General features: G+C 43.3%; 1 protein-coding gene across 4 annotated transcripts in view; it reads left to right on the plus strand.

The window, feature by feature from the left end:
- The first annotated feature begins 5,928 nt into the window (after positions 1-5,928).
- The window catches only part of REPS2 (RALBP1 associated Eps domain containing 2), a 229,191-nt gene continuing 210,243 nt past the window's right edge, over positions 5,929-24,876 (plus strand). For 2 of the 4 annotated variants that reach the window (XM_004758909.3, XM_045089340.1), the window contains exon 1: positions 5,929-6,313. In XM_004758909.3, coding sequence (XP_004758966.2) covers positions 6,080-6,313 — 234 coding nt within the window. In that variant the 5' untranslated portion in view covers positions 5,929-6,079. The remainder of the gene's footprint in view (positions 6,314-24,876) is intronic. The other 2 variants (XM_013059620.2, XM_045089339.1) reach the window with 1 other exon arrangement.

Below are 24,876 nucleotides of genomic sequence, written 5' to 3' on the forward strand. Positions count from 1 at the left end.
CTTGCGCGCTCGCGCACACACACACACACACACATACACCTACACTAGGGTGGACGTAGTATATAAATTCATCAATGCTCGAAACTGGTTTATGGGGTGGTGCCTGGGTGGCTCAGTAGGTTAAGCATCTGCCTTAGGCTCAGGTCATGGTCTCAGGGTCCTGGGATCGAGCCCCGCATCTGACTCCTTGCTCAGCAGGGATCCTGCTTCTCCCTCTCCCATTCTCCCTGTGTTTTCTCTTGCACTGTCTCTGTCAAATAAATAAATAAAAATCTTTTTTAAAAAAACCTGGCTTATGGGACACAATAGTTTGTAGGATTTCATTGTCATTAGTGGTTTACAGAGCATGCAGGGGGCCAAGAACTCCAGTGAATTGGGTGGGTCCATGTGGCCCACATCAGCTTTCCTTTTCCTGGAGTTGAATTGGAAATTCAGATTGGTTTGGGACCATAAGCAGTCTTCTTACTTTCCATACCCACGTCCTTCTCCAGCTCAGAGAGAGTCTAGAAAGCAGACCTTTACCTGACAAGCCCCAAGGACACTGCTGTCTTACACCCATCGAATCCTACAAGTGGACATGGAGAGTGGCCCCAAACTCGGCGTGCTTTCTATGTGAAATCTGGTAGAGTCGAGTCCTCCCTGAGGGCAACAGAATTCAAGGGTCTTGGTGGTGGGGAGAGAGGTTGAAAGAGAAAGAGAGGCATGGGGTCAGGAAAGACAGAAGGAAACAGAGATAGAGAGAGACAGAAAGAGACAGGGAGGGATAGAAACAGACATTGTTAAAAATCAGGAATGATCAGTTTCTTCTCCTTTCCATCACTTCTTCTGTAGAGAAGATAAAATGAGAGGAGCTGGGAGAAGCGCCAATGTTACTACATCATACTCCCTCCTGGGGAGTGGAGAGGAAATTTCTCAAGAAAAAATGTGGCCAAGGGAATAGGATTCCCTCTCACACTGTCAAAGATCTTTCTTCACTTCCAGAAAAAAAAATCAGCCAAACAGGTGATTCTTTAGTGTTTACATTGGTTAGTCCCTCACCAAGTAATTTTTAAAGTTCACAATCTTTGAAATATGATCTCAAGAATCTCAATGAAAATTCTGAAGCTCAGAGAAGTTGGATAGAATTCTGTGTATATCCCCTGCCTAGGTAACATATGAATTGGCTGTAGGTATAAGAAAATATTAGGTCTCAAAAATGAAAAGAAAAGAAAAGATTAGGTTTCCGTACTATAAAACAGGGATCAGTAAATTTTTCCTGTAAATGTCCAGAGACCTTAAGCAATGACTCAACTCTGCCTTTCTAGTTCGAAAACAGCCATAGGCAATGCATAAGTGAAGGGGCCTGGATGTGTTCCAGTAAAACTCATCTTATGAATACTGGGATGTGAATTTCATATAATTTTCACATGTCCTGAAATATTACTCAGTCTATAGAAAGCCATATTTTTCAACCATTAAAAAATGTACAACCCAGGGGGCGCCTGAGTGGCTCAGGCAGTTAAGCCTCTGACTCTTTTTTTTTTTTAAGGTTTATTTATTTATTTTGGGGAGGGGTAGAGAAAATCTCAAGTAGACTCCCTGCTAAGTGCAGAGCCTGAGCTGGGGCGCAATCCCAGGACCCTGAGATCATGATCTGAGCTGAAATCAAGAGTGAGTTGGTGAACCTACTGAGCCACCCAGGAACCCAAGTGTCTGACTCTTGATTTCAGGTCAGGCTTTGATCTCAGATCAGTGAGTTAGAGTCCTGAGCTAGGCTCCTTGCTGAGCGAGGAGCCTACTTAAAAAAAAAAAAAAAAAGTACAACCTGGGCACCTGGCTGTCTCTGTCAGTAGAACACATGACTCTTGATCACAGGGTTGTGAGTTCAAACCCCATGTGTGGTGTGGAGTCTACTAAAAAAAAAAAAAAAGTACAACCCATTCTTAGCTCGTGAGCCATACAAAACCAGATAACTGAGGCACCTGGGTAGCTCAGTTGGTTAAATTTCTGACTCTCGATTTCAGCTCAGGTCATGATCTCAGGGTTGTGGGATCAAGGCCCGCATCGGACTCTGTACTGAGCGTGGAGCCTGTTTGGGATTCTCTCTCTCTCTCTCTCCGTCCCTCTCCACGCTCTCTTTCTCTCCAAAAATAAAATAAAAGACAAATAAAACCAGACAACTGGTGCTAGTTTTCCAACCCCTGCTTTAGGAAAGAAACTCTTCCCCTCAGGTAACTAGCACCTTGTTCTGAGTTTGTTCAGTTGTCTTTATGCAGGGCACTGAGGCTGGATTTAAAAGTAAAAAAGCAAAACTTAAAGACTCTGTCTTGGCTGGGGCACCTGGGTGGCTCAGTGGGTTAAGCCTCTGCCTTTGGCTCAGGTCATGATCTCAGGGTCCTGGAATCAAGCCCCTCATCAGGCTCTCTGCTCAGCGGGGAGCCTGCTTCTCCCTTTCTCTCTGCCTACTTGTGATCTCTCTCTCTCTGTCAAATAAATAATTTTTAAAACAAAACAAAACAAAACATATTCTTGGTTTAAAAAAAGAAAAAGACTCTGTCTTGGCTGTTCCTGAATATACAGTTGACTTTTAAACAACACAGGTTTGAACTGTGCTGGTCCACTTATACATGGATTTCCCCCCCCCCCCCCATAAATACAGTGTAGTACTTAAATCGTATTCTCTCTTATGATTTTCTTTTTTTAAAAAAGATTTTATTTATTTGACAGAGAGAGACACAGCCAGAGAGGGAACGCAAGCAGAGGGAGTGAGAGAGGGAGAAGCAGCACCCCCCCCCCGCCCGAGCCTGATGTGGGGCTTGATCCCAGGACTCTGGGATCATGACCTGAGACAAAGGCAGACGCTTAAGGACTGAGCCACCCAGGTGCTCCCTCCTATGATTTTCTTAATAGCACTTTTTTTCTAGATTAGTTTATTGTAAGAATATAGAATATAATACATGTACAAAAGGTATGTTAATCAACCAGGTTTGCTCTCTATAAGACTTCTAGTTATGTTGCGGAAGACCAAAAGTTAGACATGTATTTTCTAGTGCATGGGGGTTGGTACGCCTACCCCCTGCCTTGTTTAAAGGCCAACTATATTATCATTCTGGCCTCTCTAGCCATGATGAGCCCAAACAAGTGTGGAAGTTTAGAACTGTAAAAAGTAAAAAGAAATTCTCTTCTAAAACACTCTTGTTTCCTGTCATCCTTAAGGGATATGAGTGTTTCTAGTTATTACATTCTTACCTGTGTTTACTCTGAAGTTTGATAACCATTTCTTTTATTCAAAAAACTGTTCTAGAAGTAAAGAACAGTACTTGGCATTCCTTAGATATTAAAACATTTAAAAAATGCCTTTTTCCTCCTGCATCCCAGGTTTAATTGTTACTGTTGGTGGGTCACTTCTGCCTCTTATCCCCCATTGAGCAGCTTTCCTCTGGCATCCCAGAGCTCCAGAGAGGCTACCCCCTCCCTCCCACCCCAGCCCACTGTCCCACTCTTAACCCTTCCTTGGTACCAAGTGTCTGGGGCTCCTCCCTCTCCTGGGAGCCCCGCCCTCCTGCCCCCCCCCTTTCCTTTTGCCTCCCTCAATCCCACGGATTTGTAACATCTATCTGGGTGCCTTCTTGATTAAACCTTTCCAGTTGGGCTCTGGTTCATGGATTTTCTCTCTTCTCTAAACTCCCATGACACTTAGCCCGGGGTACACGATTTAGCACTTAATATATATTGTCTTTTATTGTTTGTTTCTATTTGTTGTGTTAGTTTTGTCTTTTCCAGTGAAGCCGCAGAGTTCTTGAAAGGAACACATCTTGTATTTTTTTTTAAACCTCTCACAGTACTCCGGTAGGGCACGGTTAATACTTCCTGTTGTACCAATCAGTGTGACGTGATGGATAGGCACAGATGTAAGGCTTTGTACGCATTTCTGCAGTATCCGTGGTGCTGATGAATATCTGTCAAATTTATTAAACTGATTTGAGTAATGACAAGCAGCTCGGAATCTAGTATTCAGTTGGGTAAATCACACCATCTCTGTATCCATTTTCTCATCTGCAAAATGAAGATGAAAATATTTTCCCAGCCTACCTCAGAGAGTTACTGGGAAACTTAAATGAGATAATGTAGCTTTGAACTATATGAATGTCAGGGATTAGTATACCTCACATTTCTTTCCCTAAGTCTTACAGGGAAAAGTAGGATTTGGCTTTTATCACGAAGAATGGATCCCTTTCTAACCTCTGTTAGAATGGTGGGTCAGGGACGCCTGGGTGGCTCAGTCGGTTAAGCAGCTGCCTTTGGCTCAGGTCATGATCCCAGCGTCCTGGGATCGAGTCCCACGTCGGGCTCCTTGCTTGGCAGGGAGCCTGCTTCTCTCTCTGCTTCTGCCTGCTATTCTGTCTGCCTGTGCTCTCTCTCCACCCCCCCTCTCTGATAAATAAATAAAATCTTTAAAAAAAAAAAAAAAGAATGGTGGGTCATTCTCAGGGAATCCTGAGTATGAGTAAAAAGGTAGGAACAGAGTAAACATGATCTCTTGGCTTTCAGTTTTCCTGAGGAATTTTTATGGTTGTGGCAAATACAGTAGGTGGTTGGATTTTGAAATGGAAATTCCCCAGCTAAGATAGTCTTTGCTGTCCCTTACTTAACTATCCTTTCTGTACTCTTGTCTGCAAGCTTATGACTGTCTTCATTCTCTCCTGGTCAGGTCTATAGCAAAATGTGGTATAAGGAAATCTTATCGAAGAGTTGAGAACTTCCTGCTTTTGGAGTGGATCCTTTTCTTTATTTCATGTCTTTAGCTTCCAAAAGGAAAATCTTACTCTGGCCATGAATTGATATAATTTTTCTTCTTCTTCTCCTCCACCTTTTCCTTCTTCTTCAGCCTTTTATTTATTTTAAATAAACTCTATGCCCAACGTGGGGCTTGAACTCACGACCTCAAAATCAAGAGTCTTTTGCTCTACCTATTCAACTACTCAGGTGCCCTCATAATTTTTCTTCTTATATATTCCCTCGCTCCTTTACTATCTGTTGACTTTTCCCCCCGGTCTTCCTGTCCTTCCTCCTATATTAGTTGTCCCAAATACCAAAGTATATTTGTTACGATCGGTGCTATTTCTTGAGATAGTTTTTGTTTTTAATTAAAATAAAATTATTTGGGGTGAAAGATTTATATATCTCTTTATTAAATTCTAAAATGTATTTTTTATTAGTGCTTAATCCTGGATTTACTTTTTCTTTGTGTTGGTGAGATAAATATGTGTATATATATATATATATATATATATATATATGCAATTCTTCTTCTCAGGACCCCTTTTACTGTTATTAATCTAGTAGTAAACACTAACTGACGCTATTCCTTTTTAAGGTTCAACTCCAGGTTTGAGCTAGACCTGAGAAACTGGCCTAAATCGCTCCGGTAAACGCTATGGGCAGTTCGTATGGAGATCTCTGTTCTCTAGCTGTTCAGGACAGAAGCGCTACTGGTATGAAAAAACGGAAGCTTAATTTCTCACGCCTCCTTCCTTTTCTGCTAAGAGCACCGCACCTGCTTCAGTGTTCTAGGGAGAAATCACCACAGCTTTCTCCGCCCCCTGAAAAGCGCCATACTCCAGGTGGGTCTAGTTGCCTCCCTTCCCAACCAGGCCGGAGAGCCAAAGGCACCCCTCCCAGGCTGAGTGGGTGCACCAAGCGCTGGCCCCCGCCCTCCGGGTCTCGGGAGTGAAGGCGGGACAGGTGACCCGCCGCGGGGTGGGCGGCCCGCGGAGTTAGTTACCTGGCGCGGCCAGGGGCGGGGCGAGGCGGGGCGAGGTGGGACGAGGTGGGACGGCGGGGGCGGGGCCGGGGTGCGATCTCAGGCTGCGATTGGTTCGCCCCGCGCCTGTCTCCATGTGCCGCGCGGCGGAGGCACAACATTCAAGTCCGGGGGCGGGGCCGGCGCGCGCCGGGAGGAAGCGGCAGCGCGGCAGCTGCGGGGCGTGGGGGCGGTGGCGGCGGCGGCCGAGGCCGAGACCGAGGCGGCGGAGGCAGAGGCGAAGGCGGCGGCTCCCTACCCCGTGACGGTGCTCCGTCGGACCCCGTTCTGGGCCCCATGGAGGCGGCGGCGGGCGGGGGCTGCGGCTCCGGGCCGCCGCTGCTGCTGAGCGAGGGCGAGCAGCAGTGTTACTCCGAGCTCTTCGCGCGTTGCGCCGGCGCCGCAGGCGGGGGCCCCGTGTCCGGGCCCCCTGAGGCTGGCAGGGCCGTCCCTGGCGCGGTCACCGCAGCCGCGGGCACCGTGGCCGACCTCTTCCGGGCGTCGCAGCTGCCCGCCGAGACGTTGCACCAGGTAGGTCCCCGCGCCCCTATGCCACAGCAGGTCTGTGGGGGACCATTTCTGTGGGGGTACGGGGGCGGGGTGGGGCGATAGGGCTGCCCAAGGACCTGGAGGCCTCGGCCAGGTCGAAGTCGGGGATGGCGGCGACGCCCTTGTCCCCCCGGGAACAGCAGCCTCCTCTGCAGCTCAGGAGTGCTGGGTGCGCTACCCGTCTTCCTCCCCTGAGACAGACTGACACTCCTTCCCCTCCCCCGGCCATTGCTGGGGCTCTGCAGCCGCCCAGACCCAAAGTTTGCCTTGTTCTGGAAGTGGTGTTTGTTTTGGCTGGTGTCTGGTTTAACCTCTGCTCGCTGCTCCTGCCTTTACCTCTTCTGGGTGGGTGGAAAGGTGTAGGCGCTCAGGGTGCCTTGCTGGATTTGAACTTGAAGTGCGTGTGTGTATGTGTATATATAGAGAGAGCGCGCCTCAAGAGGCCCCAAATTGAATGTTGTCCGACATAGATACATGTAATATATTTATGTATCAATATAGATATATGTATCTACTATATGTGTTTGCTCACTAACATATTTCTGAATATTGGTATTAAATTGGAAAGCCTTAGTAAGTTGCAGAGCAGGGACAAAGGGCTGCAAGAGGATGTCTGTCAAAGCAAAGTCAAGCTTCCTGTTTCGGGTTAGAGATAGACCCCAGACGTCCACCATAGGAGGCACCTTGTAGTTTCCCATCTTATTACTTGGACTTGAAATAGAACTGGAAAGTAGTGTATGTCATAGCTCCTTTTAGCTGCTCCATACCTGGAAAAGGAGGAGGGAGTGATCCACAGCACACGCTGTTTTTGGTTTTTGCTTTCCCTGGAGCTTGGAGAAAGACTACTTGATAAGCATCATCTTTTGATGTCAACAGACTTTCATGTTGGTAAGATTCTCAATATCAGGCCCAAAACATGGAATGAAGCTTTTTAAAATTGTTTTTTTTAAGTTTTAATTTTAATTCCAGTTAACGTACAGTGTTACATTAGTTTTGGGTGTACAATGTAGTGATTCAGTACTGCCACACATCATTCTGTGCTCCCGAGGACAAGTGCACTCTTTAACCCCTATCACCTGTTTCACCCTTCCCCCCCACCTCCTCCCCTCTGGTAACCATCAGTTTGGTAATTAAGAGTCTGTTTCTTGATTTGTCTCTTTCTTTTCCCTTTGCTTGTTTTGTTTCTTAAATTCCACATATGCATGAAATCATATGGTATTTGTCTTTCTCTTACTGACTTATTTTGCTAAGCATTATACTCTAGCTCCATCCATATCATTGCAAATGGGAAGATTTCATTATTTTTGATGGTTGAATAATATTTCTTTAACTATATAATATATAAAACACTTGGTCTTCTTCTGTATCTTGGCTGTTGTAAAGAATGCTGCTATAAACTATAAACATAGGGGTGCATGGAAATGAAGCTTTTTAAAAAAGATTTTATTTATCCATTTGAGAGAGAGAGAGAGAAAGAGAGAGCGAGAGAGAGCATGAGCAGGGAGAAGGTCAGAGGGAGAAGCAGACTCCCCACGGAGCTGGGAGTCTTATGGGAGACTCCATCCTGGGACTCCAGGATCAAGACCCGAGCTGAAGGCAGTCGCCCAACCAAGCCACCTGTGAAGCTTTTCTTAAAAGCAATAGTTAGTGTGAAAGTTAACGTCAGTTGAATATTTAGAGTGGGGAGTGGTAGGTTAAAATCTAGTTCTAGAGGATTAATGAGGGCTTTATGGCTCATTCGCAATATCACTGGGTTTGTAGGTTCTTTTTTTTTTTTCCTCTTACCTCGTAAGACTAGGCTTTATACTGCTGGAGTATGCATATGCCTATATGTTTGTGGGCATAACTTTAGCCACTCTGTAATCTTTCACCTTTTAAAAACAATTTCTGAAAATGTAATTAGTATTCATAGAACTTAGCATGACTGTTTAGCCCTTAAGTCCTTTGTATGTAGAAAGTTCTGCAGTTGCTGTCCTGTGGTTGAGCTGAACTAGGTAGACAAAATGTCAGTGTCTTAAAACACAAACTGTGGCCATTACTTGAAGCCCTCAGAATATTCCCAAGTATATAAATTTATTAAATGCTGTTACAGCTTCTCAGCCGAAAAAGAAATAAGTGACTGAGGCCGCACAGCAAGTAAGTGACAGCTGGGCACCTGCTAAGGCTTATTTTGTAGTCAATAATACGTGGTATGTGATAGGAGAAAGTGGGCATATTAAAGGTGAATATGTTGGTTCACCATTCCTAAGGAATTGGGGAGGGGATGGTCCTGGTGTTAGAATCATGCTCTCTTGAAGTATATATGATTTAGAAAGAACCCAAGGCACAGTGTATTTGCATGGATGAGTTTATATTCTTTTTTTTTTTTTAAAGATTTTTTATTTATCTGACAGAGATCATAAGTAGGCAGAGAAGCAGGCAGAGAAGGGGCGGGGGAGGCAGGCTCCCTGCCGAGCAGAGAGCCGGATGTGGGGCTCGATCCTAGGACCCTGGGATCATGACCTGAGTCAAAGGCAACGGCTTTAACCCACTGAGCCACGCACGTGCCCCGAGTTTATATTCTTTTTTTTTTTTTAAGATTTTATTTATTTATTTGACAGAGAGAGAGATCACAAGTAGGCAGAGAGGCAGGCAGAGACAGAGGGGGAAGCAGGCTCCCTGCTGAGCAGAGAGCCCGATGTGGGGCTCGATCCCAGGACCCCGAGATCATGACCTGAGCCGAAGGCAGCGGCTTAATCCACTGAGCCACCCAGGCACCCCCCGAGTTTATATTCTTTTTTTTTTTTTTAAAGATTTTATTTATTTATTTGACAGAGAGAGATCACAAGTAGGCAGAGAGGCAGGCAGAGAGAGAGAGGAGGAAGCAGGCTCCCTGCTGAGCAGAGAGCCCGATGTGGGACTCGATCCCAGGACCCTGAGATCATGACCTGAGCCGAAGGCAGCGGCTTAACCCACTGAGCCACCCAGGCGCCCCCGAGTTTATATTCTTGATGTCCAGTTGAAACCTGCTTGTAGAAGACTGCTTCAGATGTTGGCAAAGAGAGACATGCCTAGAAGATTGCTTGTAGTAAGTCTCAGCTGTAAGCTTTCTTACTCAGCCCAGCAAAATAAAATACATACTTCCCCATTAACCCAATATAATTGCAATAATCCAGTATTCTTCATACAGGTAAAAGTGAACATCAGAGGATTCTGGACAGAGAAATGTAATCAGAAGAGAGTGAAACAAAGCTAGCAGTCAGCAGCCACCTAATTTTTACCAGCCATTTTAGTAGTGTGTGCTGTGGTGTGATATCGTATGGTGTGGTGTGGCATAGCTTGATGTGTGTGTGCATGCTCCATTTACCTCAATTTGCATTTCCCCATGAGTGTATTAGCCATTCTTTAAAACAAATGGAGACATTTTTAGCCTTTCCCTGTTAAACAGGAACCTGTAAGTTCAGAATTAAGTGGCCCAACAGGTATAACTGCCCAAGTCATGGAGGCACTTACCATCCCTGGTAATTTCTATGGTAACAGCCAGATTTTTTTTTCTTAATAAGCATGTAATTAAGATTACCATAACATTTCAGGCAGGGTGAAAATCTTACCTGGAATAAATGTTTTACAAAAATACTTAATTTTGTCTCCTCCTTGCAGTAAAAAATAAACTACTATACCTATTACTTTGTTACAAAAGTGAGTTATGTTAAGGATTTTTTTGTGTTGAAAAAAATATATGTATATTTTTAAATAGATTTAATTTTTTTCAGAGCAGTTTTATGTTCACAGAAAATTTATGGGGAAGGTACAGAAAAATCCCATATATCCCCTACCAACACACATGCCAGCCTCCCCCATGATCAACATCCCCCACCAGACTGATTGATTTGTTATAGTTGACATTGACATATCGTTATTTCCCAAAGTCCATAGTTTGCATTAGGGCCCACTCTTGGTATTGTACATTCTATGTTTTTAATATTTATTTATTTAATATTTTTATTTCATTTGAGAAAGAGACATAGCAAGGGAGGGAACACCAGCAGAAGTGGAAGAGGGAGAAGCAGGCTTCCTGCTGAGCAGGGACCCCGATGCAGGGCTCAATTCCAGGTCCCGGGGATCATGACCTGAGCCCAAAGACAGATGCTTAATGACAGAGCCACCTAGGTGTCCCCATTATATGTTTTTAAAAAAATATATTTATTAAAACAATTTTTACTTATTTGAGAGAGAGAGAAAGAGAGAGAGCATGAGACGGGGGAGGGTCAGAGGGAGAACTGGGACTCCATCCTGGGACTCCAGGATCATGACTTGAGCTGAAGGCAGTCACTTAACCAACTGAACCACCCAGGTGCCCAAGACTTAATTTTTTTTAATTGCACTTTTAGGTAAATATCAAAATTGAGGGAGAGGTGCATAGTGTTCCCAAAACCCCCCTTGCTACACACATACACAGCCTCCCCCATTAGAAATACTCCCTTCCAGAGTGGTACATTTTTTACAATTGGTGAACTTACATTGGCAAATCATAATTACCCCAAGTCCATAGTTTACATTATGGTTCACTCTTGGTGTTGAACATTGTATGGATTTGGACAAATGTATAGTGACATGTATTTACCATTAAAATATCATACAGAATAGTTTCACTGACCTAAAAATCCTCCGTGAACTGTATAGTCATCCCTTCCACTTACTCCCAACCCCAGGAAACCACTGATCTTTTTACTGTCTCCATAGTTTTGCCTTTTTTAGAATGTCGTATAGTTAGAAAAACACAGTATGTAATCTTTTCAGATTGGCCTCTTTTCACTAACAACCCACATTTAAGATTCCTCCATGTCTTTTGATAGGTTGATAGCTCATTTCTTTTTAGTGCTGAATAATACTCCATTGTCTGGCAGTACCACAGTTTATTTATCCATTCAGGAACTGGAGGACATCTTGGTTTCTTTCAAGTTTTGGCAGTTAGAGATCAAGTTGCTATAAACATCTGTGTGCAGGTTTTTGTGTGGACTTAAGTTTTCATTTCCTTTGTGTAAATACCAAGGAGTGTGATTGCTAGATCATATTGTAAAACTATCTTTAGTTTTGTAGGAAACTGCCAAATTGTCTTCCAAAGTGGTCGTACCATTTTATAGTCCCTTCAGCAATGCATGAAAGTTCGTGTTGCTCCATATTCTCACCAGCATTTGATGATATCAGTGTTTTTTATTTTGACCATGGGAACATATCTTGTTTTAATTTGCAATTCCCTAATGGTATGATGTTGGACATCATGTCGTATGTTTTTTTGCCATCTTGCATTATATTTTAAGGCATCATAATAGCCTATTTGAAAAAGGTCTTTTGGTCCTATTTTTATTTATTTATTTATTTTTAAGATTTTATTTATTTCTTTGACAGACACAGATCACAAGTAGGCAGGGAAGCAGGCAGAGAGAGAGGGGGAAGCAGGCTCCCTGCCGAGTAGAGAGCCCGATGCGGGGCTCGATCCCAGGACCCTGAGATCATGACCTGAACCAAAGGCAGAGGCTTTAACCCACTGAGCCACCCAGCCGCCCCTACTTTTATTTTTTAAAGATTTTATTTGACAGAGAGAGAGATCACAAGTAGGCAGAGAGGCAGGCAGAGAGGGAGGGGGAAGCAGGCTCCCTGCTGAGCAGAGAGACCTGATAGGGGGATGCAGGGCTCAGTCCCAGGACCCTGAGACCATGACCTGAGCTGAAGGCAGAGGCTTAACCCACTGAGCCACCCAGGCCCCCAGAGGGGCACCCGGCTGGCTCAGTTAGTAGAGAGCGTGACTCTTGAGTTTAAGCCCCGTGATGGGTGTAGAGCTTGCTTTAAAAAAAAATAGAGGAATATAGCCTCTAGAAATAAAATACCTACCTTAAACTAGCAAGTTTTATATTTGGTGTAATGAATTAAACTATATAGACTTATTTATAATATTTATCTTTTAGGATGGTGTGTTAGTCCCTGGTAATGCTGTGCATATTTGAAGTAGTCATAATTTTATTTTTTATGATAGTCAACTCTTTTTATTTTGAAATAGTCTGTTTTTTAATTGAGATACAATTAACATATAACATTATATTAGTTTCAGGTATGCAACATAATGATTTGGGATTTGCAAATTTTGTGAAATGATCACCACACTAAGTCTACATCTGTCACTATACATTTTTTTTCGTGTGTTCAGAACTTTTGTGATAGACTCTCTTAGCAACTTTCAAATGTATAGTATGATATTATTAATAGTCACCATGCTATTTTTTTTTTTTTTTTTTTTAAAGATTTTATTTATTTATTTGACAGAGAGAAATCACAAGCAGATGGAGAGGCAGGCAGAGAGAGAGGAAGGCAGAGAGGGAGGAAGGGAAGCAGGCTCCCTGCTGAGCAGAGAGCCCGATGTGGGACTCGATCCCAGGACCCTGAGATCATGACCCGAGCCGAAGGCAGCGGCTTAACCCACTGAGCCACCCAGGTGCCCTAATAGTCACCATGCTATTAAATCCCCATGACTAATTCATTTTATAACTGGAAGTTTGTAACTTTCTGTCACTTTCACCCATCCCTCCCCTATCTATCTGTCCTCTGCATTTATGAGTTCAAGTTTTTTTGTTTTAAAGATTTTTTTTTATTCATTTGGCAGACAGAGAGCACTAGTAGGCAGAGAGGCAGGGAGGGAGAAGCGGGGGGGCGGGGAGCAGGCTTCCTGCCGAAGCAGAGAGCTTGATGTGGGACTCGATCCTTGGACCCACTGAGCCACCCAGGCGCCCCAAGTTTTTTGTTTTTAGATTCCATATGTAAATGGGATCATATGGTGTTTGTCTTTCTTTTTCATGATAGTTAACTCTTAGACATTAAGGGGAGTAGCTGTAAGACAGTGCTGATTCTGTAATATCAGGGGATATCACTGAATTGGAAAAAAGCTAATAAATGTCCGATTATTTAAGCAGCTTTGATTGAGTTAAAGAAGTAAAACATGGCTGCTAGAAGTAGGGGATATTTAAAAAATTCCTGTGCATGGAATCACGTTTTTGTTTTTTTAAACATGTATTTATTTTAGAGAGAGCTTGAGGGGTGGGGGGAAGGCAGAGAGAATCTCAAGTGGTCTCCGCTGAGTGCTGAGAATGTGGGGACTCGATCCTGTGACCCTGAGATCACCGTTGTAGCAGAAGTCAGGAGTCATAAGCGAGGGGGTGGGGGTGGGAGGGTGGGGGGCTGGGTGGTGCAGTGGTTGGGTGTTCAACTCTTGGTTTTGGCACAAGTCATGATCTCAGGGGTCCTGAGATGGGCCCCAAGTGGTTGCTCTGAATTCAGTGAGGAGTCCGCTGAAGTTTATCCCTCCCTCCCCCTCCACCCCTCCCCGTGCTTATGCTGTCTCTCTAAAATAAATAAGTAAATCTTAAAAAATAAAAAAAAGAGTTGGTTGCACAGGGCATCTGGGTGGTGCAGTCAGTTAAGTGTCCGACTCTTGGTTTTTGGCTCAGGTCCTGATTTCACTGTTGTGAGACAGCCCTGTGTTGGGCTCCCCACTCACCGTGGAGTCTGATTCAGAGTCTCTCTCCCTCTCCTTCTGCCCCTTCTGCTTGTGCGGGCTCTTCTTTCTCAAATAAATAAAATCTTCACTTTTTAAAAAAAGATTTTATTTATTTCTTCGAGAGAGAGAAAGTGGGAGAGATCACAGAGGGAGAGGGAAAAGCAGACTCACTGCTGACTGAGAGGAGAGCCGGATGTGGGGCCGGATGCTAGACCCAGAGATCATGACTTGAGCTGAAGGCAGCCACTCAACCGACTAAGCTACCCAGGTGCCCCAATAAATAAATCTTAAAAGGGGGGTCCATGACTCAACTGACTGAGCCTCCCAGGTGCCCCATGCATGGACTCACCTTTGGGAAGAAGTCCTCTTTAAAGGTTTTATTTAATTCATTGAAGCAGCTGTTTAATCATTAAAGAAAACTATAGGTAAAAGTCAAAATTTTTGTGAACTTTCCCCATTGTTAGATTATTAGCCAGAACTATTTTTAAAAAATGCAAATAAGACAGTTCTCTATTTTTGCATCTTTTTATCATGTCCCTTTGAACATAGACTTTAAGGAGATACGGCCAGAGCACTAAAACAGTAAGTAAGAATGTATGCTGTTTGAGATAGTGTTCTTTTATTGTTAAAAAAAAAACAATAATGCCAGCAGATACAGGAAGTCCCAGAGCCAAACCATTGTGTGGTTAAAGGACATTTGCATAATAGTTGCTTGTTGCCACTTTTATAACAAAAATACTTCAGGTGTGTAAAATTTAGAGGATTACCCAACAAATAATTAAAACAGTTCACATTCAGTATGAAGGTTTTCTGTAACCTCCTTTTCTGGTCCCATTCTCTTCCCTGCAACCTCCAAGGTTACTGCTGTCCTGAATTTGGGTGTGCATGAACTGAAAAAATGGGACGCCTGTGTGGCATAGCCGGTTAAGCAGCTGCCTTTGGGATCCCGGGATCCCAGGATCCCAGGGTCCTGGGATTAAGTCCCAACATCCGGCTTTTTGTTCAGCAGGGAGCCTGCTTCTCCCTCTGCCTGCTGGTTCCCCTGCTTGTGCGTGCTCTTTCTCTGACAAATTAAAAAAAAAATCTTTTTAAAAAACAAAACAAAAAGAAAATGTTAGTACTTTTTTTTTAAGGTTTTTATTTATTTATTTGATAGAGAGAGATCACAAGTAGGCAGAGAGGCAGGCAGAGAGAGAGGGGGAAGCAGGCTCCCCGCTGAGCAGAGAGCCCGATGTGGGGCTCCATCCCAGGACCCTGAGATCATGACCTGAGCTGAAGGCAGAGGCTTAAACCACTGAGCCACCCAGGCGCCCCTAGTACTTTTATTATATGTGTAGATAACGTGTATCTGTACAGCGTGTGTATATATCTATATGTCATTAAAACAATATATTGTTTTGTATGGCTTTTCGGCTTTTTTAAAAAAAGATTTTATTGGGGGCACCTGGGTGGCTCAGTGGGTTAAAGCCTCTGCCAGAGTCCTGGGATCAAGCCCCGCATCATCTGGCTGTCTGCTGAGCAGGGGGCCTGCTTCCTCCTCTCTCTGCCTGCCTCTCTGCCTACTTGTGATCTCTGTCTGTCAAATAAATAAATAAAATCTTATTTATAAGATCTTTTTTTTTTAAGATTTTATTTATTTGACAGAGAGAGAGAAAGAGAGAAAGAGTGAGGGAACACAAGTAGGCGGAGCAGAAGAAGGAGAAAGGGGCTCCCCGCTGAGCAGAGAGCCTGACCAGGCTCCATCCCAGGACCCTAGGATTATGACCTGAACTGAAGGCAGTTGCTTAATTGACTGAACCAGCCAGGTGTCCCTGTATGACTTTTCAACTTAAAATTAGAAGTATTGTACTCTGTAACCTGCAGCTTGCTCTTCCTCTTATTATGTTTTTGAGATTCATCTTTGTTGACACATGTAGCTCTAGTTCATTCAAGTTTCCTTTTTAAGAATCTTCATTACTTAGTCTTACAGTGACTCATCATTATGGTGTTGTAGAGGCCTTTATGCCTGAGGGAAGTGGCATTTTTATTTGTATAGAATGTCACATGACTGGGGGACTGTGCTAAACATGTACAAATATTAAAAACTCAATTATAGTTAGCAAAACACACACTGATATTCTTGAAGTGTTAGAGGACCTTAGAGTTAATTGATTGGGCTTTCATAGGCTTGCTTTTTTCTCATCTTTTTTTTTTTTTAAATTTCTGGTGCAGCCTGTGAATGAACGTCACCATCTTGACATTTATTTTGTTACATTTTTAAAATTTAAATTCAATTAGCCAACACATAGTACATCATTAGTTTCAGATGTGGTGTTCAACAATTCATCAGTTGTGTATAACACCCAGTGCTCATCACATCGTGTGCCCTCCTTAATGCCCATCACCCACCCTCTCATCTTTTTTTAAACGGAAAATCTCAAACAAGTGCATAGAATAATATATTAAACTCCTCTGTCCTTACCATCCATGGTCAACAACCATCAGTGCACACGTGATCAGTTCTGTTCCATCTATGTTCTCAGTTTTGTACCCTACCTGCTCTGTTATCCTGAAGTAAATCTCATACATCACATGATTCATAGCGTTTATCTTTAAAGAAGGAACCTGGGAGTGGTCAGAGGAGCTTGAAACATGGAGGGGTTTAATATAGGCGGAAAAGGTATCTGTGGCCTTTGGTCAAATGACAAGACTGAAGGATGGTTGCATGTGATTGAGCTATTTGCAGTCTTTAAGATAAGGATATTTGAGACTGATTTAGAAAGATTAGGTAAACCAATAGGGAGACTGAAAAGGTAACAAAAGTGAAGACTAGAAATACAAGATGGGGGCACCTGGCTGGTTCAGTTGGTGGACATGTGACTCTTGATCTTGAGGTCTGAGTTCAAGCCCGAGTTGGGTTAGAGATTACTTTTTAAAAAAATGCAAGGTAGTTTTGAATGTTGGCCTAGTTTCACATGCATAACTGGGGACTGTCCTACTTTAAGGGTATGGAAAATTGGTTGTGAGGAAATCTTGAATTGTTTCATTAATTATCAGTAAGTTTTTTTTTTTAAAGATTTTATTTATTTATTTGACAGAGAGAGATGACAAGCAGGCAGAGAGGCAGGCAGAGAGAGAGGAGGAAGCAGGCTCCCTGCTGAGCAGAGAGCCCTATTTGGGGCTCGATCCCAGGACCCCGGGATCATGACCCGAGCCGAAGACAGTGGCTTAACCCACTGAGCCACCCAGGCGTCCCAATTATCAGTAAGTTTTTAAAGAGGGTTTGGTTCCTTTCCAGGTTTTTTTTTTTTTCAGATTTTATCTTTGTTTTGTAAAGGCAGGTATCTAGGATTTTGTATTTATATCATTCTCTAGTACGTGTCTTCTGGTGGGCATCTAAGTCTGTTTGGTGGGCCTCTAGAACAAAATACTACAGTCTGGGTTGCTTATAAACCATGGAAGTTTACTGCCCACAGTTCTAGAGGCTGGTAGCCCAAGATCATGGTGCCAGTATGTTTGCCTTCTGGTGAGGGGCCCCTTTCCTGGTTTATAGTTGGCCCCTTCTTGCTGTGTCCTTAAATAGTGGAAAGGGCTAGGGATCTTTCTATAACCTCTTGTTAAGGCATTAAATCCCATTCATGAGGGCTCTATCCTCATGACCTAAGGACCTTCCAAAGGTCCTGCCTCCTAATACCATCACATTGGGCATTAGAATCCCAACATGTGTGTTTTGTGGGGGACACACTTGCAGAGCATAGCAGAAACCAACCAGCCGGGGTTGCTCAGGCCAGTGGGGTTTCCTGGGGCAGAAGACTCAATTTTCAAAGCAGGACAGTTGCAGGCAAATTGGGATGGTTGGTCACTCCCTCTAATGGTTACCACATTAATTATCTATTGCTCTGTAGCGACTTTGCATAAATTTAAATTGCAGCTTAAAAGAACACATTTATTATCTTGTTGTTCCTTTGGGTCAGGAATCCTGACATGGCTTACTTGGGTCCTCAGGTCAGGGTTTCACAAGTTCTGAAATCAGGGCATTGACTGGGTGGCATTCCTTTGTATAGCTCGGGGACCTCTTCCAAGCTCATGTCATTGTTAGTAGAATTCAGTTCCTTGTGAGTTTAGGACTGAAACTCTCAGGTACTAGAAACCACCTGCAGTTCCGTGCCACATGGTCCTTTCCATAGGCAGTTCATAATATGGCTGTTGGCTTCTTTCAGGAGATTCTCTCTCTCCAGTTTGCTCAGAGGATAGACACCCCATTGCCTCTGCCGTATCCAGCCATTGCCAGAGAAGCAAGTCACAGGTTTGGTTTTGCACTGAAGAGGAGAGGATTATTCAAAAGCCAAGACACCAGGAAGTGAGAATTATTGGTGGTATGTGTCACCTTAGGAACTTTGTACCACACTTGTCTTCCAGAGTTTTCTGAAGCAGAAAATTACTGTTTAGCTTTTTGGGGCCAGATAATATAGATGTTTTTGCTCAACCACGTATTTAAAATTTCTTTATCTTTTTAAAATATACTTTCATGCATAATTCATTTTCTTATGCCATGTAGAACTGGAAACTATGTTATCTTCTTATGTATTATTTTCAATTTTAGTCTTTAAGCAATTTGTTTTTTCCTCTTAACTAGTAGGAGGCAGGAAAAGAAGTGGAAAAAGCAGTCCACTCCTTCCCAGAACACTCTAAAGCAGGCCTGGGTCCATTTTGGGGGTCTCTGAATTTAGTTGTGGAAAAAGATACATTTGTATTTATACCAATCTTTAACTGAAATCACGCATTTTCTTCTATTGTGTATATAGGCAAACAAACCACAGTATTAGTAGTAGTACCTATGATTTTATCACTTGTAGAAATAGGATTTTTTAGAATTATAATCAAACACATGCATTACTACCACAAACTTACTTTTTAATATTTTGATAGCTATATTTCAGTATGTTTCTTTTATAGTCCTATTTTAAGTGTTTCATGTTATACATTTAAAAACAGTATTCTGAAAGAGGTCCATGCCCACTACCAAAGGGCAGGGGGCATCGCACAAAAACAACGAATAAGCCTTGTTCTGAAGAGTTGTGAGGTGTCTGGACTAGGAATTTCAGTTCTTCATGGTTGATTGTTTTCAGAGTCAGAATGGCAGCAGCACTGCTGGCAGGTCTGGGTCAGGAACGAGGTTCCATAAGGCTGCGGTGGTCCCAGCCCCTCCAGTCAGCCCTTTGACGGGGAAAGGAAGGCGGGCGAGAATGAGTGCTCAGCTGCTTCCGCCAGGACTTCACCCTGCGGTCCCTCCTGTCCCTGCTCAACTCTGCCTGCTCCTGACCTTTCTATCTGGCCCTCTCTACTCTGCTTCATTCCAGAGAACCCCTGTGGAGCACATGCCAGCTGGCTTTTGGGCCTGTTTTATTTACCACAATCTCTGTACTTCAGAGACTGGCTAGAACATGAACCTGAAAGGAAAAGTGATTTTTAACAGACTGGAGAAACTCCGCTGTCCTCATAATTTAATTCAGAACCAGGAGAGGCTATTTAATATTAGGTTAGTAGTAAACATTTGCTTTGACTTAATTCATTTGTAACACTTTGCCATTGGTTTACAGAAAAATAGCTTTGTTCCGCCTCCTGGGAGTAATTAAATGTTTCACCTGTGTTAATTCCTGACTAATTGAAGTGAATCCCATAAATGCCAGCAATTAAGAGTTGTTTTTGCTTTTTTTTAAAACAGGCTTTCTTAAATGTGTAATGTTTGTCCTGTGCCTTCAAAAGAACATATTTAATGCAGTATTCTCTTGGTTGATCCCTTTGTTCAGGGTCGGTGTTGTGAAAAACAGATGATTTTACATGAACAGGTTTTTGGCCCTGGAGATGTTTGGTGTACTTGCTTTTGGAGTTTTTTTTTTTTCTCCATTAGGATTCCTTTGAAATTGTTTTAAAATGTTTTAATTCCTCTCCTTTGCATACATTCTGGTAATTTTGAGTCCTATTACTGAGAGATGGCACTGGAACCAAAATGTGTGAAATTTACCATGCGGATGTCTTTTTTGTTTGTTTGACAGAGATCACAAGCAGGCAGAGAGGCAGGCAGGGGTGGGGGCGGGGAGCAAGCTTCCCGCTGAGCAGAGAGCCTGATGTGGGGCTCAATTCCAGGACTCTGGGGATCATGACCTAAGCCAAAGGCAGAGGCTTAACCCACTGAGCCACCCAGGCTCCCCATCATGCGGATTTCTTAAAATTCTCTCTCTCTCTCTTTTTTTTTTTTTTAAGAGACAGAAGGAGAGTGCAAGCTGGGGAGAGAGGGGCAGAGGGGAGAGGATCTTTTTTTAAAAATACCTCCCCTTTTAAAAATGATTTTATTTATTTGACAGAGCGGGTGCGAGAGATAGAGCACAAGCAGGGGAAGTAGGAGAGGTAGAGGGAGAAGCAGACTCCCCTGCTGAGCAGGGAGCCCTATGCAAGGTTCAGTCCCCAGGACCCTGGGATCATGACTCCAGCAGAAGGCAGAGGCTTAACGACTGAGCCACCCAGGTACTGTTGGAGAGAGAGAATCATATTTTTTAAAAGATTTTATTTATTTATTTGACACAGAGAGAGAGAGAGATCACAAGTAGGCAGAGAGGCAGGCAGAGAGATGGGGGGAAGCAGGCTCCCTGCCGAGCAGAGAGCCCAATGCAGGGCTGGATCCCAGGACCCTGGGATCATGACCTGAGCCGAAGGCAGAGGCTTTAACCCACTGAGCCACCCAGGTGCCCCTGGAGAGAGAGAATCTAAAGCAGGCTCCAGACCCAGCCTGGAGCTTCGCTTGAGGCTGGATCTCTCAGCCCTGAGATCATACCCTGAACCAAAATCAAGAGTTAGACACCCAACCAACTAAGCCACCCGGGCACCCCTGGATTCTTTTAATTTATTCTTTGTTCTCTATCAGGTTTCTTTACCTTGGCACTATTGACACTTTGGGCCATATCATTCTTTGCTGTGGGGGCTGTCCTATGTGTTATACAATGTCTAGCAGCACCCCTGGTCTCTATCCAGTAGATGCCAGTATCTGCCCTTCCCTGAGTTGTTACAACCAAAAATGTCTCCAGATAATTGTCGCTTGGGGCAAGAATTATTCTGGTTGTAGATATGTGATAACAATCATCGTAGGTTCTACCACTTATTTACTGATTACCATGTAATTGGCCTTGTCCTATAACTTGTAGACTGCTCATCTCATTTAATTTTCATAAGCAAACCACAAAGTAGGTATTATTGCCCCCACTTTGCAGTCAAATGCTCTACCCCTGAGCTATACCCCCGCCCCCACTTTGAAGAAGATAAAGTGGAGGTACAGAGATTCAGTAACTTGCCCATGGTCACATAGATAAGTGATTTCTGGTATTATTTTTCATAGTTATTTGGGTTAAAATTCAGTCTTTGTTGAAGAGACAAACTAAAAAAGGGTGGGTTTCCTGATGGTGTCTCAGGCTTTCAGAGCAATTCTATGTAAATGTTGGAATTCTTGCTTAAAGGAGTGAATCTGTCTATGGGTCTGTGTAGGGAATTTGGACCTACTTCTAAGGAGGTTCAGTATGGTTAAAGCAGAATGTGATACAGTCTACGGTCAAGGCTGATGAAATTCCAAAGCCAAGGAAGCCATCAGAAATTGGGATAAGGCTCAGGTACCCCTTAATTTATTTTATTCTACCTAATATATCTAAAATACTATCATTTCAGGGCCACCTGGTTGGCTTAGTTGGTGGAGTATGTGGCTCTTGATCTAGGAGTTGTGAGTTTGAGCTCCATGTTCAGTGTAGTGATTACTTAAGAATAAAATGCTTAGAGATGCCCTTCAACAGAAGAATGGATAAAGATGTGGTCCATATATGCAATGGAATATTACTCAGCCATCAGAAAGGATGAATACCCAAGTTTTGCATCAACATGGATGGAACTGCAGGGGATTATACTGAGTGAAGTAAGTCAAGCAGAGAGAGTCAATTATCATATAGTTTCACTTATATACGGAACATCAGGAATAGCATGGAGGACATTAGTAGAAGGAAGGGAAAAACAAAGGGGGGGGAATTGGAGAGGGAGATGAACCATGAGAGACTATGGACTCCAAGAAACAAACTGAGGATTTTAGAGGGAGGGGGTTGGGGGAATGGGTTGGCCCAGTAATGGGTATTAAGGAGGACACTGGGTGTTATATAAAAACAATGGATCTTGGAACACTGCATCAAAAACTAATGATGTACTATATGGTGATTAACATAATAAAAAGTAAATAAAAATAAAACGCTTAAAAAATTTTCAAGCTGGGGATTTGGAAAATGTCAAGACAAGGTGTATATGACAAGAAGAGACATTAATACATTGCTTGGTGGGGAAATCAAGGTTTAGTAGAATTTTTGCTTAGTTTGAATTTTAGAAAGCATTTTCAAGATTTTATTTTGATACTAAATATTTATATTAATGTGGGATCAGTGGTTTTGTTCTGGAAATAAACTTGTATTTTTAAATATTTCTCTGTCAATTCTCCCAAACGTAATTTGATGATTCAAGTCGGAAAAAGGAAAGAAATGAGGGAAATCTTGCCATTTGCAACAACCTGGGTGGATCTAAAGGGTATAATGCTAAGTGAAATAAGTCAGTCAGAGAAAGAAAAATACGATACGATTTCACTCATGTGGATTTTAAGAAACAGAACAAAGGAAAAAAAAATAAACCAAAAAACCAGACTCTTAACTCTAGAGAATAAACTGTTATCAGAAGGGAGGTCGGTGGGGGGAGAATGGATGGCCTAGGTGGAGGGGATTCAGAGTACGCTTATCATGATGAACATTGACTAACATAGAGCATTTTTGAATCACTGTATTGTACACCTGAGGTTAATACAATACTCTAGGTTAACTGTACTGGAAGTACTGGTGCTTGTGTGGTGGTTTTGGAGGTAAAAGCTACACATAGATCATGGCAGAACAGCAGTATTTGTATATAGGGAGAGAGCCTCGGTCCCATATCTTTATAAAACTGCCTTATTAGTCCAAGACTGTCCAATTTTATACTAGTTTTACATGAAAGAGAAAGAGCAGGAGCAGGGGAGAGGGGCAGAAGGAGAAGCAGACTCCCCGCTGAGCGGGGAGACTGACATGGGGCTGGATCCTAGGACCCCAGGATCATGACCTGAGCTGAAGTCAGAGGCTTAAATGACTGAGCCACTCAGGTCCCCTTCCGTCTTATTTTTTTAAAAAATCTGTATATATCAAATTTTTTCAATTATACAAAATTTACAAAGGTATTTACAACTTGTAAGCTAACTTTAAAATATTTACTAATTTGTCATATCAGCTGATTTTAAATTCCACATTTTACATGTTCTCTTACTGTTGGAAGTTTTAAGTATTTGTTTCATAGAATTTATTTTAGGGGCGCCTGAGCAGCTCAGTGGATTAAGCTGCTGCCTTTGGCTTAGGTCGTGATCTCAGGGTCCTGGAATCGAGCCCTGCATCAGGCTCTCTGCCCAGCAGGGAGCCTGCTCCCCCCCCCTCTCTGCCTGACTCTCTGCCTGCTTGTGATCTCTCTCTCTCTGTCAAATGAATAAATAAAATCTTTTAAAAAAAGAATTTATTTTATTTTTTATAAAGGGATAAGACTTAACTCACATGTGATTATTATTGTTTAAAAATAGATATTAAATTGAGCATAAACCAGTTAAAAAAAGAAATTGGGGGGACGCCTGGGTGGCTCAGTTGATTGGACGACTGCCTTCGGCTCAGGTCATGATCCCAGAGTCCCAGGATCGAGTCCCGCATCAAGCTCCCAGTTCCTTGGGGGTCTGCTTCTCCCTCTGACCTTCTCCTCGCTCATGCTCTTTCTCATTGTCTCTCTCTCAAATAAATAAACAAAATCTTAAAAAAAAAAAAAAGAAATTGGGGGTAAGGCTGTGTATTGTTCAGGGCCCGGAAGGAAATGGCACACTCAGAGGGTATTACTGAAAACATCGTGGAGGCAGGGAGAGATTAGTAGCAGCATGAAGCCATTGCTGTCCCTTAGATCTGGCCTAGGAAAGCAGTGCTGTAGCTGGAGGAGCAGTGATCTAGAGGAATGCAGGCATTGCCAGCACTGTGGCTGGGGAGGGGCTGGGGAGCTGAGGGACAAATAACCAACTCTGTCTCCTGTTGTCTGATGTGCTCCAGTGCCCAGCTGGAAGCCAGAGGCTGGAAAGCCTGGGTGCTGGAGCTAGAGAGACCAGTCTCCTGGGCAGAGTGGATGAAGAAGCGTTGTGGTTCTGGGGGACAAATGGAGGAAAAGCCAGCACAGGCTAAAGGTGAACTGGGAGCCACCACTCTGGATCCTAGGAGAATGGGGCATGGCGGGTGGAGGGAGCAAGGGAATTCCATTTGTGCCAAGCCAGGCTTGGGTGTGCAGACTTCCATGAGGGAAAGAGAGGACTGGACAGGAGTGACTGGTCCATCTGAGCTGCTGCTTCCCACTTCTTCAGGGAAGTGGGGTTGGCTCTGCATTTGGATATGGGATGTGTGCACGTGTGTGCTTTTTGATCAGAGTGGGACATTTCCATGGGTTGCTGGGTTCTTGTTCAGGGAACTGGGAAAAATAACCGGAATAGAGTAGCCTTTTGAGATTCTGCCAAGAGTAGTTGCACATGGTGGGAAAGGTTGCCCGGGGGACCAGAGATGAATTCAGGGGAGTAGAAAGTGTATTACAACGTTTGGGGGTATGACCTAGCATTAGTTTGGCATTTTTTTTCCTGAAGGATAAGAAGGATTTTTTTTCCCTGAAGGATATGAAGGATTTGTCCTCACCCCAAAATCACTGTATATGTATATGTGTCCACTCAGAATTTCTCTGTACCTTGCTCAAACTTACTAGGGCCCTATTGAGCAAACCGAGGACTTAAAAAAGAATCTTCCTCATATACTGCAAAGTAAAAGCAAGAAAGAGCTTTGTTCTCTTTTACATTCTTCATGGGCTAGCATATCTTCTGGAAAACTTGTTGCCATGGCAATGGGATATTATCTATCTCTGTAGTGTGCTA

This window comes from Mustela putorius, unplaced genomic scaffold (assembly GCF_011764305.1).
Source record: "Mustela putorius furo isolate JIRA1106 unplaced genomic scaffold, ASM1176430v1.1 tig00003836_pilon_pilon_pilon, whole genome shotgun sequence".
NCBI classification, from domain to species: domain Eukaryota; kingdom Metazoa; phylum Chordata; class Mammalia; order Carnivora; family Mustelidae; genus Mustela; species Mustela putorius.